Here is an 18,570-nt window from a genome sequence, read left to right on the forward strand (position 1 = left end):
ACTGCTATGGTTCAATCAGCACACCCCACAAATTCTAGGTTTTCAAGCAAAGTTAGAAACCTACTGTATCCCAGAAGTCCATTCATGCAGCCCACTCACTAGCCTAGGTTCCCCATCGCTGATACAAATGTTTGCTCTGAATGCAGATCAAGGTGGAAAAATTTCCTCTTGAAAAGTGCTAGGAATATAGCCTGACAGGAAATGGAACAGAAACAGGCCAGGGAAAGACTAGAACCCTGCACAGATTCAAAATTTGTGTCTGCATCCACATCTGTATCTGCAAAAATGAGTGCAGATATCCACTGATGTGGACACCCATGGATGTAAAGCAGATATCCACAAATTTGCAGGGCTCTAGATACAAAATTTGTATCCACAATCCACAGATTTACAGGGCTTTACCTATAGTGGTGTGCATGGACTACAATTTGGGCCATTTCTAGAGAAGAAATGTCACTATCACTGCCTCTCCAGGGTGTCACCTCTAGGACTGTACATGATTATCCTTCAGGCCAATGCCTTAGATGTGGATGAGGGGATTCCTGGAGGTAACTTGGGAAGCTCTCTACCGGCACTACTCCTGGCCTTTTTGGGGGGAGAAGCCCTGTCTGTAGCTGGCACGAGTGGGCGTGTTAGGGAGGGTGCACCCATGGAAATAGCAGGGAATGCCAAAAGAAAACTGTCCTTAAGAAGCAGTGCTTCGGGGGCGTGGCACTCATCCGGCCTGCGTTTTGGGGGGTCCCAGGGCGGAGCACAGGGGCGGCGGTGGGCCCTTTCTAAAGGGGATGGGGACAGCTCAGCTCGGGGGCAACTCACCGTGACTGTCCTTCTGGCCGATACCCTGCGTGCGGATTAGTGCCGAGAGCCGCCTCACGTCCCCCTTGAACACGCACTCGTGCACCGGGAAGTGCGCCGGGCACTTGTCGGGCTCGGCGGCGGGGCTGACTCCCCCCGGGGCGGCGGGGGCCGGAGCCGCCGGGGCCCCTTTCAGCTGCAGCCGGTGGTGGTGGTTGCTGAAGATACGGTGGCCCCCGGCGCGGCCGCCCTTGCCGCTGCCCCCACGGCTCCCAGTGAAGACGCCTCCCGGCGCGACCGCCGCCTCCTCCTCTCCGGGCCCCAGCAGGTCCCCGTCCTCCTTGCTGGGCTTGTGGTCCCTGCGCAGCGAGCGCAGCTTCTCTCCGGTCATCGCCAGCGGCGGCCCCGGAGACGGGGGGCCCCGCCAGGGACACTCGCCGCAGCCGGGAGCAGCCGGAGCCGCTGCGGGGGGTCGAGGAGCTCAGAGCCGCGGCGGCGAGTCCCGTCCCGTCCGCATCCCCCACCGGAAACAGCCCGGTCCCTACAAGCTCGGGGGGGGGGGGGGGGGGAGCGACAGCCTCCCTCCGTCCGGCCGCTCCGCTCAGCGGCCCGGCCGCGCCGCCATCTTGTCGAAGCGATCTCGCGAGAGAGCGCGCGGCCGGCAGGAGGCGCGGGAGCGCTGGCCACAGAGCACGAGCGCAGCAGCCAAGCGGGGGCTGGGCCAGTTGCCGCGGCGGGCAGGGCGGGAAAGTCGCCGCCGCCGCGGCGAAGAGGGGGGAGGGGCGAGGCCGTTGGCCTTGTCAGGCGACGCGTCTCCTTCCGGCGGAGCCGGGCGTTGGGCTGCGCGTGAGGGCGGCAGGGAGGAGGCCCCAGTTGCAGGGCGCGGCCGGGCGAGGCTAGTCGCGTTCGGCCCAGGTGTTGCAGCTCAGCACGCCCCGGCGTCAGTCCAGATGCTGACAGCCCCGTGGGGCGCCGCCGGCCTGAGAGCAGCACGGCGGGCCTCAGGCACGAGACAGCGCGTGACGCCCTCGTGGGAGGGGGCGGGTCCCTTAACTCACCCTCCCCCCCCTCCTCCCCCCAGCTCCTTAGTGCCGTTAGGCTTGGGAAACCAACCCACGAACGGGTCACACGCTGGGGGGGGGGAAGGTCTTGTCCTGGTAACCCTGTAAAATGTGTCTACACTAGGCACTGAAACACACTGCGCTCACCTGATGTTAAAAATACAGGTCCCCTTCGTGCAGGTGTAACCCGCACACTAGTGTGGTTCACTGTCCCATGGGGTGGCATTTAGACCACAGCAACAGATAAAAACATGAGCCGGGAGCCAGCTGACTTTTAGCTCAGAGGGTAGAGGATCCTATACTAAGCTTCAGAGGTCCGAGGTTCAAATTCCCCTCCTGTAGTGTCCCAATACGCGAGCCAAGCCACAGGTGGCTATTTGGCCAGTTGTGTGTGGCTAGTTTGCTATTGCAGTAACCCCCGGATAGATACTACAGAACTGGTTGGACACCATGGCTGCATTTTGACTGGCATGATTTTGCGGAAATACTTTCCACGGAAAAGTTTTTCCATTAAAAGTATTTCCGCAAAAGCGCGTGTAGATTGGCACAGATGATTTTGCGCAAAAAGTGCTTTCGCGCAAAAGCATCCGTGGCCAGTCTAGATGCAATTTTGCGCAAGAAAACCCCGATCGCCATTTTCGCAATCGGGGCTTTTTTGCGCAAGAAAACCCCGATCGCCATTTTCGCAATCGGGGCTTTTTTGCGCAAAACAGTTCTGACCGGTCTACACTGGCCCTAATGAGCAACTATTCTTGCGCAAGAAGGCTTTTTCCCAAGTGGGAGCATGAAAGTATTTGCGCAAGAAGCACTGATTTTGTACATTACAAATTCAGTGTTCTTGCGCAAATTCAAGCGGCCAGTGTAGACAGCTGGCAAGCTTTTGCACAAAATCTTGCCAGTCTAGATGCACCCCATCAGTTAAGCCTGTTCTGAAAAACCTTTCTAGATCCCTTTTTCTTGCTATTGTGACTGAACATAACTGTCTACAACAGGAGTGGACAAAAGCCTCTCTGCGGGCCACATCCAGCCCGCCTAGGGTTTTGATCCAGGCCACAAGGCAGTTCCAGGTCCTGCCCCTTACCAAAGGGGTTGGCAGCATATGGCATGTATGCCCTGGGCCGGCCCGAGTCATTTTGGCGCCCCGGGCACGCAGCGCCGCCCCCGGGCACACAGTCCATGCGCGGGCCCACCCCCCGGTGCGCACGGTGCATGCGCTGCCCGGCCACTGGCACGCAGCCCGGGGCTCGCCACCAGGGCACACGACGCATGTGCTGCCCAGCCCGGCCACCGCTGCTGGCGCACAGCACCTGGCCATGCACGGCCCCGCAGCCATGGGGGGAAGGGCACTGCTGGCCGGCACTGCGGGGATGGGGTGGGCCGGCTCTGCGGGAGCTGGGTGCACAGCGCCTGATGGCGGCTATAAGGGATACCACACACCCCTTACAGCTGCCATCAGGTGCCTCCCATCGGTTGGTGCCCCAGGCAGCTGCCCGGCTCGTCCACCCTTAGTCCGGCCCTGTGTATGCCACTTAGGGCACACAAGCTGATTTTGAGCAGGATGCAGGAGGAAACTGAACTCCACCTCTCCTGCCCCGCAGAGCTGCTGCAAAGTGCTCCCTCTTCCCTGCAGCAGGTTAGGTTGTGATGGGAGAAGGCAGCACTGGCGCTGAGGTTTCTCAGCAGCACCACGGCCAGGACTGGTGGCACAGCTCGCCATCTGGAGCTAGCCCCAGGGGCTGGAGGCACCGCTGCCACAGTCCGGGACCAGCTCTGGAGGCTGGAGGCACTGCTGCTGTGGCTGCGCAGTCTATGGCCGTGGCAGCAGCACCTCCAGCCTCCGGGCCTGGCCCCAGACCACAGTGGCAGTGGGGCCTCAGGGGCTGGGCCTGGACCATGTGGGCCTCAGCAGTGGGGCTTCTCTCCCGGACTGCATGGCTGCAATCGTTGCTGTAAGGATCCCTCTCACTTCCTTTCCCCCCAAAACTCAGTACCCCTAGCTTGCTCCAACACCCTCCCTTGTTCCTGCATCCTCTCTCCTCGCCAGACACCCCTCCTTGCTCCTTCATCCACGTTTCTCCTGCACCCTCTCTCCTGGCCACACACTACATCCTCCCTTGCTCCTAAGGTTGCCAGGTGTCCAGTATTTGTGCTCTCTGTCCGTTAAAAAAAATCAGAAAATACCGGACACGTGCAATGTCCGGTATTTTCTGATTTTTCCGGCTGCGCACCGGATGGAAGCCTGGCCTGGGTGGGGAAGCGGCTGGGAGTCCCTGTTGGGAGGCGAGGCCGCGATTGCTGCCGGGAGCCGTCAATTGGTTGAGTGTGAGGAGGAGGGGAAGCCTCCTCCTCCCTCATGCGTCCCCGGGAGCCTGCGCGGGACTGGCAGCAAGTGCCCGGGTCAGTCCCACTCCCCGCCAGCCAATTTACTCACCCTCCCCCTTCCCGGCCAGCCGGTTCTTCCCACTTCCCCTCCTGATCTTCCCCAGCCACCCCCCTGCACCCCTCCAGCTCTGCTTCCCGCTGGCCCGTTCCTCTTCCTGATCTTCCCCGGCCACCGCAGATGCACTCCTCCCCCCTCCGCCAGCTCTGCTTCCCACTCCCCCTTCCTCCCAGACAGTACCGCTGCACTCCCCCCCCCCCGCCCCACGCTAGCTCTGCTTCCTGGTCCCCCTTCCTCCCGGCCACCCTCGCAGCCTCCGATCCCCCCCAGCTGTGCTTCCCGCCCCCCTTACTCCCGGCCAGCCCCACCCCCTCCCAGCCAGTCCCCGCGCCCCTGATATCCCACGGCCAGCCCCATTCCATCCAACCCACCCACCCCACGACCAGCCCTGCTTACCGTTGGCCCTCCCCATCTCCTCCAGCAGCCCCGTTGCTGCCCCCCGTTAGCTGTTTTCAGTCCCCCCCCCCCTTCCCAGCCAGCAGCGCTCCCTTCCTGGCCTCCTCCCCAATGAAGCATGTTCGGGGTGTTTTTTTTTTTTTTAATGATTACCTGGTAACCACTAGCAGTGATCCAGTGGAGGTGTGGTTTGGTTTTTTTGTTGTTGTTTTTTCTCAACAACTTTGGTTTCCCCCCCCCCACACCCTTTTTTTTTTCCTTCAGCAAAAATTTTTCCCAGTGGTTTTTTTTGGGGGGGGCGGTTTCAGTATTTTTCTTTCGGCCATCTGGCAACCCTATTTGCTCCTTCTCCCTCTACCTGGCCAGACACCCTAATCCCAGCCTGCTTCTGCACCCCAACTCCCTCGCAGATCCTGCACCTCATCCCTATCCTACTTGCTGACAGCCCTGTCTCGCACATTGTATGAGAGCCTAAGGAGGTCCATAAAATCCGCTAACTCTGGAACCCCAGAAAAGTAAATCTGATCTATGGGAAGCCCTGAACCTCATTCCCTCCTTCCCTTCACCCCATGAGGCTGGGGCACCAGAGGAGTGAGGTGTCTCATTTGGGACCACATCAGAGAGTGGGGTTTTCAGAGGAGTTTTTTTGCTTCTTGTGTGGTCCCCAACTGATTTTTCTGTAGGTCAGTGACCTCTTCCCCCCAAAAAAGGTTACCACCCCTGTCATAAATAAAGAAAACATTGAAAACTTTTGTGTTGGACATAATATTTTACTTTATTTAAAGTGAAGTTTGATAAACTAACATGATAAAGTTAAAATGCTTAATCTGTTTCATAATTTAAATTAAACCATTCTTACTAGCTGCAGCTGGTTCAGAAAATAAGGTCACTGTACTCAGTCTGACCTTGCCTCACCTCTCCATTCCTTCCCCTGGCACACAGATCTGTGAATAAGTGAAATCTCTGTACACTGCTTCTGAAATGTTGACAACCCCCGTACTAAAAGGTAACATCTGCATCTTCATTTATTTATTAATGAAGCTGCTATAAGTAGAACTATTATTGACTTTAAAAAGTATCCCCAGCATTCGGACCCATTGTGACAGGGCACCTGCCCTGCACTGGCCCTTTAACACCAGGACTCCGGCCCGGAGCCGGGGCTAGCAGAAAGGAGACCAGCTGGAGCTAGTTAGGACTAGAGAGAGCCCAGCTGGCAAAGATCCAGGACTGCACGAGTGGCTGGTAGAAGCCAGCTGAACCCATTAGGGCGAGTATGAGCACAGCTGGCATGTATATATAGAGAAGCCCAGGTTGCTTAAGGGAGGAGAGAGAGGCCAGTGAGGGGCTGACTGTGGAGGAAGCAGGAGCTCCCAGGAGGGAGACCTGCTGGGGATAGCCAACAAGGGCTGGGAGAAGGCCAGCTAAGGCTACCCTGACTAGGGGACGGAGGCAAGGCCCGGACTTGGAGGCAGATCATAGCCTGGTGTAGGCAAGCGGGCCGTGGAGATAATCCCAAACGCCTATGATGAGTATCCCATACAGACTGTAACTTGCCCTGTGAGGGGCTATATGAAGATAGTCAGGGGGCACTGAGGCACACTGGGGTGTGATTCCCTGACACCCATACATAGAGGTGAATAAGTCAAATCTTGTTACTCCATCTCTGAAAGGTTGCTGACTCCTGCCCTAGTGTGTTGCCTGGGAGCTGGAGACACGTGAGCCCTTTCAACTACATGTATTTTAAGGGCTTGTGCTTGCTGGGTGGCTGTGTTGCCTGGCAGCCACCCGGCAGGTACAAGCCCTTTAAACAGAAGCAATTAAAAGGGCTTGCAGCTCTTGGTCCCTCTAGCCTGTTGTCTGGGAGCTGCCCAGGGGGCATGAGCCCTTTCAACTGCTTCTATTCCTGTGGCCACCAACCTGTTGATTGCAATCAACCAGTTGATCGGGATGGCTCGATCACAAGGTGTTCAGGGCCCCCCATATTTCCCACCCCCAAGAAGCAGCCCCCACTGATGCTACCTTCAGCTGTGCACCACATCCAGGGTTTCAGGAAGTGCGTGGGCTGCTCCCTCTGCCCCCAAACAGCCAGCATGCTTCCTGAAATGCCAGGGACTTCCTTCCCCCTACTGCCTTCCTGTGGGTGGGGGGAAATGGAGTCCCGGGATTGTGTCAGCTCCAACTGCTTAAGAAGTGCACGGCTGCCGTGGGGAGCGGAGGAGGAGGGCGCACACTGCCTGACAAGTTGGAGCTGGTGCAGTCCCAGGACTCCTACTCTCCCTGCCCCTGTGCAGGGAGGCAGCAGGGGGGAGGAAGTCGCCGGTGTGCGAAGACCTAGCATTTCAGGATGCACGCTGGCTGTTTGGGGAAGGGGGGAGCAGCATACATGCTTCCTGAGATCCGGACCTGGCGTGCAGCTGCAGGATCCCCAGGTACTGGCCCGAGCTCTCCCTGTCCCCTCCCCCTGGCTAGCCCTCTTCTCCAGTACCCTGCCTCTGCTCGCATCTATAACCTGCCCCAGCACCCTGTCCCCAGCCCCCACCAGCACTCTGTCCCCTGCCTCAGCACCCACCTACCCCAGAACACACCAACATCCTGTCCCCTGCCCGCACCAGCACAGTTGGAGCCACATCACTGAGGCTTGGTTTTTTTTTGGAGGGGTTGGAGTTTTTTTGCATCTCACTTGTGTGGGCCCAACTGACTTTTTTGTGGGTCAGTGACCCCTGACTCAAAACAGCCCTCCCCCCAATAAAGACAATGCTGAAACTTTTTGTGTTTGACATCTTTATTTAAAAATGAAACCTGTCCAACAAGCCCCCAATTGGGGCCAAGCCCCCATCTAGCCACAGCATCATAATACTCCTGCACCCACCCCACCTCCTGACCACAAATTTGAGCCTATCATGTACTGGAACGCCCTGTCCTGAGCCGCTCACATCCCCAAACTCCTGCACCCACACATCTTCAGTCTCTGCTACAACACACCTGCATCATCCACACACTGCAAATTAGTGTCCTGAGTCGATCATACTCCCAACCTCCCTGCCCTGAACCCCTCACACACCCAACCCAAACTCCTGCACCCTCACATGCACAAGCCTGTGGCTTGCTCAGCACTCCAACCCTCCACCTGACCCCAATATTCCACAGCCCGGAGCCCCCTCCCCAAACCAGAATCCCCTTCTCCAGCTCCTCTTGCATCTAAATTCCCTCCCAGAGCTTCCACCTCTCACCCCTTCCCACACCCAAATCCCTCTTTCCCACCCCCGAGCCTGCACCTCCTGTCTCACCCCAGTGAGAGTGTATAAGAACTGGGGATAGCAAGTGATGGAGAGGAGGGGAACAAAGGGCGGGGTGGCGTCTTGGGGAAAGGATGGGGTAGATCTTGGCTTGTCCTGACATTTAAAAAGTTATCTTGGGTGTTGTGGCGGGGTAGCCCCACCCCTCCCAGAAGCCGCCGGGACGCCGCGTTCGCGGGGATCGGGACGCCGCGTTCGCGGGGATCGCCCCCCCGCGCAGCTTGCAGAGCCGGCTGTCTTCCCCGAGCAGGGGGGCCGGCGCGCCGGCCGGGTGACGAGCCGGGGCCGGCAAGCGACGCCGACAAAGGGCTGGGGAAGGAGGCGGGGAAAGTGACGTCACGGGGAGGCCGGCCCGACGGGGGGGCCGGTGGATGACGAAGGGACTGACGTCATCTGCGTGCGACCGGCGGGCAATTCAAAAGGCTGCAACGACCCAGCAAGAGGAGAGGACGCCGAGGAGACGGACCTCCCCTGGGAGCGAGCGCACGGACTCAGGTATTGGCGACCCTGGGCAGGACCGGAGCAGGAGCCTGGGGTGGGACGTGCTGACGTGGGGGAAGAAGTGGCCCAAGGCGGGGACGTGGACCCCGAGAGTGGGGGAGTTTAGGGTTCCCGACCCCCTCCGCTAGGTGGGGAACCTTTCCCTTACCTTGGGGTCCGGAGCGAAGGCGGGCCCGGACCCCCTTCCCCCAACCGCCGAGCTGAACGGAGCGAAACCGGGCACATTGAGTCACTAACGACTGTGGAAACTGAGGGGGGCGGACGTAAGCCCCTCCGCACAAGGGGGGAACCCCTACAGGTGTGAAAAGGTTGGAGACCACTGTTGTATTCAAAGGACTTGTGCCTGACGGGCAGCTGCGAGGCAACAGGTTAGTATCAGGGCCACAGCCATGTTATGTGAATTCTAAGACTCCACCCCAGACAACTCTGGGAGGAGCTAGCCCCCAGCATCCTCCCATCTGTTCCAGGTCCCTTCCATTGGCCAGAAGTCAGGGGGCAGAGACCCCAGGCCAAGCAAAGCTCGTGGCAGGGTAGTTCTCAACCCCACCCCTTCCGCCTGAGGCCACTTCCAAAATTGGTGAAGTGGCCCCCCTTCAGAAATTATTGCGGGAAAGTGTCCATGCCAATCTAGACGCTCTTTTCCGCAAATGCTTTTAATGGAAACCTTTTCCGTTAAAAGCATTTGTGGAAAATCATGCCAGTCTAGACATAGCAAGTCTGACGACCCCTCCGTGGTGTTGTCTTTCTGGAGAAAGTTGTGATTGGTTCCCTATCAAGGGGTGCTAGCCTCTAGCTTCAGAGTTCGTCAGTCTGCCTGGGTAGTCTGCGTCTTCTGAGTTCTTTCACTTAGTTGATAATTATTTGGTGCTTCTGAGTCTTCAGTCCTTCCTCTGACCATTTGAGCATGCAATGGCCTTCACACTTATCTCTCCTAAAACATTCTCTCTCTCATTCACACAAACAATACATTTACAGAATTGCAGCATTGAACAAAGGGTACTTCTAAGTCACTTTAACAAAAGTTACAAAGTCTTTCAACATTAAGCTTCTTTCTATCTATTACAAGGCCTTACTAACACTAACATCACTATGTTGGCTGCATCCCAAAAGGCACTCATCTACTTCCTCCCCCCCTCATGTGACATAAACGGACCTCAGTGTATGTGCCCCTTTTCAATATGTGGTTCCCCGCGCAGGTGCCACAGCACTATGAGAATGGAACCCAGGGTGCTGGAGAGCATTGCCATGCTCATGTCTCATGGTGTGCCTCATGGTATAGTACTTTGAAAGCACCTGCATGTTGCTCCACCTTGAAAAGGAGGAGGATGAACCTTGGTGAGACACAGATGCTCTGTTCAGGCAAGTCCTAGCTCAATAGGTTATGCTATTGTAGCTGCCACTTAATCACCTGAACACAGTGGAATGTCAGTTCTGGCATCGGGAGATGAGCTCAGACCGGTGGAACTGCATCATCATGCAGAGATGAGCTGATTAGCAGTGGCTGCTGAACTTCTGCATGCGCTAGGCCATGTTCCTGGATCTCTGCAAATGGTTTTTCCCTGCCCTGAGGCAACAGGATACTGGCATGAGACCTGCTCTGAGCTTGCAGAAGCACAAGGCCATTGCTCTATGGAAGCTTGCCATGCCAGACAGCTACTACTCAGTCAGGAACCCGTTTGGGGTGGGGAAATCAAGAGTCAGGGTTGTTGTCATACAAGTAGCAAAGGCCATCAGTAATATCATGCTACAGTGGGTTGTGACTCTGGGGAATGGTACCATAGACAGAACACACATCCCCATCCTGGCCCCTGACCACCATGCCTCAGAGTTTTCCGTTAAAAGCATTTGTGGAAAAGAGCATCTAGATTGGCACGGACGCTTTTCCACAAAAGCACTTTTTGTGGAAAAGTGTCTGTGCCTATCTAGACGCGCTTTTGCGCAAAAAAGCCCCGATCGCCATTTTCGCACAAAACAAATCTGAGCTGTTGCGTAAAAGGACTTTTCCCCGAACGGGAGCAGCATAGTATTTCCGCAAGAAGCACTGATTTCTTACATGAGATCGTCAGTGTTCTTGCGGAAATTCAAGTGGCCAGTGTAGACAGCTGGCAAATTTTTCCGCAAAAGCACTTGCTTTTGCGGAAAAACTTGCCAGTCTAGACACAGTCAAAGGAGTTCTTCTCCTTGGTGCTACAGGTGCTCATGGATCACAAGGGCCGCTTCACCAACATCAAGGTAGGATGGTTGGGAAAGGTTCAGAATGTGCCCAACTTTAAGAACTCCTGCCTCTTCCCAAAGATTCATGCTGACACTTGTTTTCCAAACCGAACCATCAGAGTCAGAGAGCTGGACATGCCCATAATGATCCTGGGTGACCCACCCTACCCCTTGCTCCCTGGCTCATGAAGCCATACTCAGGCAGCCTGGGCCCCAGAGAGGAAGAGTTCAATAACAAGCTGAGCAGGTGCAGAATGGTGGAAGTTCAGGAATTTCCTGACTTAGCTGGACTTCAGCAAACACAACACCTCCTTCTATCCCCCCTGTAGGTCACCTACCTGAGAGTCTAACTGCACTTTGCTCATGGTTTCTTTTGTTCTTGTTCCAGGGAGGCCTAGATAGTGAGTCCTATCTGAGAGTCAGTGGTGACCCGTCAATACAGGCGACCTAGGCGGTCGCCTATGGCACCAAGATAAACTGCTGTTGAGGGCTTTGGAGGCGGGGGTGCCAATTGCCAGCAGCTGCTCTCGGGCTGCTCCTGCTGAGAGTGGCCACTTTTCCCACTCTTAACTCAGATCTGTACCCAGGGTTTCATTCCCCCTAGCACTCCATGCCTAGGAATTCAGCCTCTTGCTTCCAGGCTCAACTTTTCTTGAGAAAGCTTGACCTTTCCCTTTTCATAGGAGCCACTTCTTGAGCCTTCCACACATTGAAATTGTGGAATCTCCATCTCTGGAGATATTTAAGAGTAAGTTAGATAAATGGTCAAGGATGGTCTAGACAGTACTGGGTCCTGCCATGAGGGGACTAGGCTCGATGACCTCTCGAGGTCCCTTCCAGTTCTAGTATTCTATGATTGAGGTCCCTAGCTTTGGTCAGTTCTCACTAACAGCTTTCTTCTAAGCTCCTCACTAAGAGCTCACAGTTACAGTTCATCTTCAGACAGTTCTCTAATTGCCTTTCCTTTAGGCCCCAAGTGCCCTCTCTTAAGTCTTATTGAGATTCAGCTGACAAGTCTTAGGTGTACTAGCCTCTTCCTTCTTAAAGAGCCATTATCACTATGTGACCCACAAGATTAGTTGGAGGGTCACATCTTTCTGCATTTGAGAGCTTCACCTTCCTTCAACAATTATATTCATTTTTTAAATAGAATTTCCCAGAGTTTCCAGCAGGAGAAACTGCACAATGAAACTGAGAAAATAACAAATCCTAAAATCATATTGAGGGGTGGAGACAAACTAAACAAGGTGGTAAACTAGGGAGAAGACAAATCAAATAAACAGAGAGAAGACTGACAAAAGGACAAGGAGCTGCACTGATCATCTGTGGTTTTTATATTCATTTGGGATCAAAGAGAATAGAAGAGACAGTATATCAAGCCCTAAAGGAATGTGCACCTTCTAGCTTTTTAAAGCAGTTTCTCTAGATGACTGAAGGAGCAGCATCCAGCTCTTTTTTGACTGGTAGGATGGTAGCTATGATGCAAGCCCCATGAAATGATGAAAGAAAAGTAATTTTGGAAGATAACCTCTGCCCTGTCCCAAGATACCCTGTATCACAGCAACCATCTTTCTGACCAAAGATCTGGATGCTGAATTAGGGAGATGGTGGAAGAGATTGACACAAAGAGCCAGTGGGGAAATGTGAAAATAATTGGAGAAATGATCTGAGGAAATGCACTGAAACAAGATAGCAAGTGAAAGCCAGGCAAAAATAAAAAGGTACAAGAAAAAATTGCACAAAATCCAAAGCAAAAGGGCTGAGACATTGAATTATTGCATTAGTGCATTTAGATTTCTTTTTATTACCAGTCCAATTAATAGTAATATTTAAACTAAAAAATGAAACCTTCCTACTGAAATATTGGAAGCTTGCTTCTATGAAAGTATGTAAAGAATTTACCACGCTTTCACCTCACCAGCACAGAAAAACACAAAACCCTTAGGGGTTAATGGATATTTAATAGAACTAGCTTAGACCAGCCATGTCTAAAAAACTAAATTATATTTTGCCTTCCTTTATGGCAAATCTGATACAGATGAGACACAGTTCCCAAGGGGAGAAAGAATACAGATGGACAAAATTAAGTTTGAGCAAGATCAGGTAACAAAGAAATTAGAACTGACAAAAGTCCAGGATTGCTATTTTATTACATAACTTTCCTTTCCACTGGTGCTGTCACTGTTTCTGACGCTGTTCATAAATATGCTTTCATTTGATAATTCTTAGGTTTCTCCTAATTCTTAGGTTCCTTATTCTTAGGTTTCTCAAACTAGTCCTTGGAACTAGTGCAAAGCCTTTCCATGTTTTCCATAGAATGAAAAAATTTGAGATCCAAATATTAGGTTATGGGAGTCTGTGAATGATATTATCATGCTAAAGATGATCCTGTATATTCTGAGCATGCCCTACAGAATTCTTCTAAGAATAGAAGTAAAATAGTGCAATATGTCAGAATCATAGAATATTAGAACTGGAAGGGACCTTGAGAGATCATCAAGTCCAGTCTTCTGCCCTCAAGCCAGGACGTAGCACTATCTAGATCATCCCTGATAGGTGTCTATCCAACCTGCTCTTTAATATTTCCAGTGATGTAGATTCCACAGTCTCCTTAGGCAATTTATTCCAGTGTTTAACCACCCTGACAATTAGGAATTTTTTCCTAATGTCCAACCTAAACCTCCCTTGCTGCAATTTAAACCCATTGCTTCTTGTCCTATCATCAGATGTCAAGGAGAACAATTTTTCTCCCTCCTCCTTGTAACACCATTTTAGATACTTGAAAACTGCCATCATGTTCCCTACCGGGCTACACCTACACTGAATCCCTCTTACGCAAAAGCCTATGCAAGTGAAGTGCAGATTAGCATATTGCCATGCTTCATTTGCATAATTAATTAGGGGCCGTTTTTGCACAAAAAGGAGCTGAAAATAATGAGGAAGAATGGCTCTTGCTCAAAAGGCTGTTTTTGCGCAAAAAGGAGATGTGTAGATGGCTCCTTTTTTGCGCAAAAGCCTCTTGTGCAAAAATGCCCCCTAATTGATTATGTAAATGAAGCATGGAAATATGCTAATCTGAGCTTCATGTGCATAGGCTTTTGTGCAAGACGGATGCAGTGTAGACGTGGCCTCGGTCTTCTCTTTTCCAAATTAAACAAGCCCAGTTCTTTCAGTCTTCCCTCATAGATCATGCTTTCTAGATCTTTAATCATTTTTGTTGCTCTTCTCTGGAGCGTTTCCAATTTCTCCACATCTTTCTTGAAATATGGTGCCCAGAACTGGACACAATACTCCAGTTGAGGCCTAATCAGTGCAGAGTAGAGTGGAAGAATGACTTCTTGTGCCTTGCTCATAACACTCCTGTTAATGCATCCCAGAATCATGTTTGCTTTTTTTGCAACAGCATCACACTGCTGACTTATATTTAGCTTGTGGTCCACTCTGACCTCTAGATCCATTTCTTCAGTATTCCTTTCTAGACAGTCATTTCCAGGGCTCGCCAAACCGCAGCGAGCCCCACTCACCAGCCACGTGATTTGGCACGCTGCGCATGCGCAGACCGCGCTGTGCATGCGCTGACCGCGCTGTGCTGTTCCGGCTTGTAATCTACTCGCCACGAGCGAGTAGATTACATTAAATGTCGAGCCCTGGTCATTTTCCATTCTGTATTTATTAAACTGATCCTTCTTAAGTGGAATACTTTTCATTTGTCCTTATTAAACTTCATCCTATTTAAGTACGACCATTTCTCTAGTTTGTCCAGATTATTTGAATTATGACCCTATTCTCCAAAGCATTTGCAACCCCTTCCAGGTTGGTATCATCTGCACTTAATAAGCATACTCTCTATGCCATCATCTAAATCATTGATGAAGATTTTGAATAGAACCAATCCCAAAACAGACCTCTGCGGAACCCCACTTGTTATGCCCTTCCAGCATGACTGTGAACCATTAACAATTACTCTCTGAGAATAGTTATCCAGTCAGTTATGCACCCCCCTTATAGTAGCCCCATCTAGGTTGTATTTCCCTAGTTTATTGATAAAGTCCTGTGAGATTGTATCAAATGCTTTATTAAAGTCTAGGTATACTACATCCACCGCTTCTCCCTTATCCACAAGACTTGTTATCCTATCAAAGAAAGCTATCAGATTGGTTTGACATGATTTGTTCTTTATAAATCCATGCTGGCTGTTACCTATCAACTTCTTATCTTCCAAACGTTTGCAGATAATTCCTTACATACTTGCTTCATTTTCCTGGCAAAGAAGTTAAACTGTCTGGTCTGTAGTTTCCTGGGTTATTCTTATTTCCCTTTTTATACATGCGCACTATATTTGCCCTTTTCAGTCTTCTGGTATCTCTTCCAACTTCCAGGACTTTTCAAAGATGATAACTAAAGGCTTAGATACCTCCATAGCTCTTTGAGTATTCTAGGATGCATTTCATTAGGGCCTGATGACTTGAAGACATCTTACTTTTCTAAGTAATTTTTGACTTGTTCTTTTTATTTTAACTTCTAAACTTACCCCATTTCCACTAGCATTCACCATGTTAGGCATCCCATCGCCATCAAATTTCTTGGTAAAAACTGAAACAAAGAAGTCATTAAGCACCTCTGACATTTTCAAGTTTCCTGTTATTGTTTCTCCCTCTTCACTGAGCAATAGGCCTACCCTGTCCTTAGTCCTCCTCTTCCTTCTAACATATTTGTAGAATGTCTTCTTGTTACCCTTTATGTCTCTGGCTAGTCTGAGCTCGTTTTGTGCCTTTGTCGTTTTAATATTGCCCCTGCATTCTTGTGTTGTTTGCTTATATTCATCCTTCATAATTTGACCTAATAAATTAAATGTAATTAAAAATAATAAAAGAAAGTTCTTCACACAGCGTGTAGTCAACCTGTGGAACTTCTTGCCAGAGGAGGCTGTGAAGGCTAGGACTATAACAGAGTTCAAAGAGAAGCTAGATAATTTCATGGAGGTTAGGTCCATAAAAGGCTATTAGCCAGGGGATAGAAATGGTGTCCCTGACGTCTGTTTGTCAGAGGCTGGAGAAGGATGGCAGGAGACAAATCGCTTGATCATTGTCTTCGGTCCACCCTCTCTGGGGCACCTGATGTTGGCCACTGTCATCAGAGAGGCTACTGGGCTAGATGGACCTTTGGTCTGACTCAGTACGGCCGTTCTTATGTACTCATGACTTACTTTCCATTTTTTATATGACTCCTTTTTTATTTTTAGATCATGTAAGAGCTCCAGGTTAAGCCAAGTTGGTCTCTTGCCATGCTTTCTGTCTTTCATACACAATGAATAGTTTGATTTTGGGCCCTTCATAATGTCCCTTTGAAAAACTGCCAACTGTCTTCAGTTGTTTTTCCCTCTTAGTCTTGCTCCCCATGGGACCTTACCTACCAGTTCTCTGAGTTTACTGAAATCTGCCTTTCCGAAATTCATTGTCTCTATTTTCTCTCTGCCTTCCTGAAATCCATTGTCTCTCTTTTGCTGTTCTCCCTTCTGTCGTTCCTCTATGATTTCATGATCACTTTCACCCAAGCTAATTTCCACTTTCAAATTTTCAACCAGTGCCGCCCTATTTGTTAAAATCAAATCTTGAGAGCTTCCCTCCAGTAGCTTTCTCAATCTTCTGAAATAAAAAATGGTCTCCAATGCAGTCCATGGACTTATTGGATAATCTGTGCCCTACTGTGTTAGTTTTCCAACATAAGTCTGAATAGTTGAAGTCACTCATCACCACCAAATCCTGTGCTTCGGATGATTTTGTCTGTCTCCTTTGTTCATCTCCACCTCAGTCCAAGTGTATACATTTTTAATATATACGGCAACACCTCCTCCTTTTCTTCCCTTCCAAACCTTTCTGAGCAAGCTGTACCCTTCTATACCAATATTCCAATCATATGTATTATCCCACCAAATCTCTGTGATACCAATTATGTCATGGTTGTGTTTTTTTATTAGTGCTTCAAGTTCTTCCTGCTTATTTCCCATACTCCTTGCATTTGTATTCAGCATCTAAGATACTGATTTGATTTTATCCCCCTAGTTCTGCCTTGTCCCTCCTTTATCTCTGCTATTATAGCCAATGCTGCCTCCCATTTCTGACCCATCTCCCAGGTTTTCATGTTTTTCAATTACCTGTGGGCTTTGGTCACCTCGCCCTCCTCACTGGGTTAGCCAGTCTGTATCCAAATACTCTCTTTCTCTTTCTCAAAAGGTGAACCCCATTCCTGCTTAGCAATCCTTATTCTTGGAACAGTATCCTGTGGTAAAGGAAGCCTAAGCCCTCCTCGTGACACCATCTTCACAGCCAGGCATTCACCTCCAGGATGTACCTGTGTCTAACTGGGCCCCTACATTTGACAGCAAGGACTGAAGAGAATACTACCTGCATGCCATACTCCTTCCCTCATACCACCAAAGCCCTTTAGTCGCTCTTGATTTGCTCAAAGTCACACCTTGCAGTATCATTAGTGCCCACATGGATGAGTTGGATGAGGAAGTAGTCAGAGGGCTGGATAATCCTCAACAATACCCTCGTAACATCTCAGATGTGGGCCCCTGGCAGGCAGCACACTTTGGCTATGTCTACACTGACACCCTTTTCCGGAAATGCTTAAAACGGAACAGTTTTCCATTATAAGTATTTCTGGAAAAAGCGCGTCTACATTGGCAGGATGCTTTTCCGGAAAAGCACTTTTTCCGGAAAAGCGTCCGTGCCAATGTAGATGCGCTTTTCCGCAAAAAAGCCCCAATCGTCATTTTCGCGATCGGGGCTTTTTTGCGGAAAAGAAATCTGTGCTGTCTACACTGGCCCTTTTCTGGAACAGTTTTCCGGAAAAGGACTTTTGCCCAAACGGGAGCAGCATAGTTTTTCCGGAAAAGCACTGATGATTTTACAGTAGATCATCAGTGCTTTTCCGGAAAAAGCAAGCGGCCAGTGTAGACAGCTGGCAAGTTATTCCGGAAAAGCTGCTGATTTTCCGGAATAAGTGGCCAGTGTAGACACAGCCTCCCTGAGATGATATGTCAGGGCAACAGATGCCTGTGTCCCCCTCAGAAGAGAGTCTTCAACAACCACTATCCTATTTTTCCTTCTCACAGTGGTGGCTGCAGACCTCCCAGTTTTGGGAGTACAAGCCTTCTCCTCTTCTGCTTTAGGAGTGATTCTTTATCTCTTGTATCCAGAACAGTGTAAAAGTTCTCCAGAACCACGGTGGGGAGCGGGGATGGAGTACTGCCTGCTGCCAGAAGTGACTAGCTTCCAATGTCCCCCCAAGACAGAGCCATCTCCTCCACCAATGGTGTGTCAGCAGTCTTTTATAATGGGATAGCTTCCTCAGCTGACTCCACATGAATACTCTCAGGGATTTTCTCTTGGACTCAGATGGTCCTCAGCCTAGCCACCTCCCACCTGCTTCCTGAGAGATTCCACTAGCAGGGACCTTTCACATTGGATGGTTTCTCCAGCCTGGATTTCTGTAAGGGTACGTCTAGACTACAAGCTTTTGTCGACAGAGGCTTTGTGAATTTGTGACTACCTAAATCCATCCTACATTTCAAATTCCCACGACCTGCTATTGAAGAGGTTGAAAAAAAGAGACAATGGCGAGAGGTATTTCATTCTGCGCATACTCCAAAATGGCTCAACCATTTTTGTTCACACTTCATCAAGAAATACTGAGACCAAAGATTAAAAATTCATCTTGAAAAATAAATGTTGGAGAAAGCTGTTTGCATTTTTAAAAAGGGGAATAGAAACCACTGTGTAACTTTAACTATAAATGTTGCAATGTTATCCACCTGTAATAATGGATCAGAACAATATGAAATATCTGCAGTTTTCTGAGT

At 50.6% G+C, this 18,570-nt stretch overlaps 1 protein-coding gene across 2 annotated transcripts in view; it reads right to left on the reverse strand.

The window, feature by feature from the left end:
- ANKRD13C (ankyrin repeat domain 13C) overlaps positions 1-1,796 on the reverse strand; it is a 66,683-nt gene extending 64,887 nt beyond the window's left edge. Inside the window, exon 1 of one of the 2 annotated variants that reach the window (XM_075936232.2) lies at positions 817-1,796. In XM_075936232.2, coding sequence (XP_075792347.1) covers positions 817-1,186 — 370 coding nt within the window. In that variant the 5' untranslated portion in view covers positions 1,187-1,796. The remainder of the gene's footprint in view (positions 1-816) is intronic. The other variant, XM_075936233.2, reaches the window with a different exon arrangement.
- Positions 1,797-18,570: the final 16,774 nt, after the last annotated feature.

This window comes from Pelodiscus sinensis, chromosome 9 (assembly GCF_052426305.1).
Source record: "Pelodiscus sinensis isolate ZL-2025 chromosome 9, ASM5242630v1, whole genome shotgun sequence".
In the NCBI taxonomy this organism is placed as follows: domain Eukaryota; kingdom Metazoa; phylum Chordata; order Testudines; family Trionychidae; genus Pelodiscus; species Pelodiscus sinensis.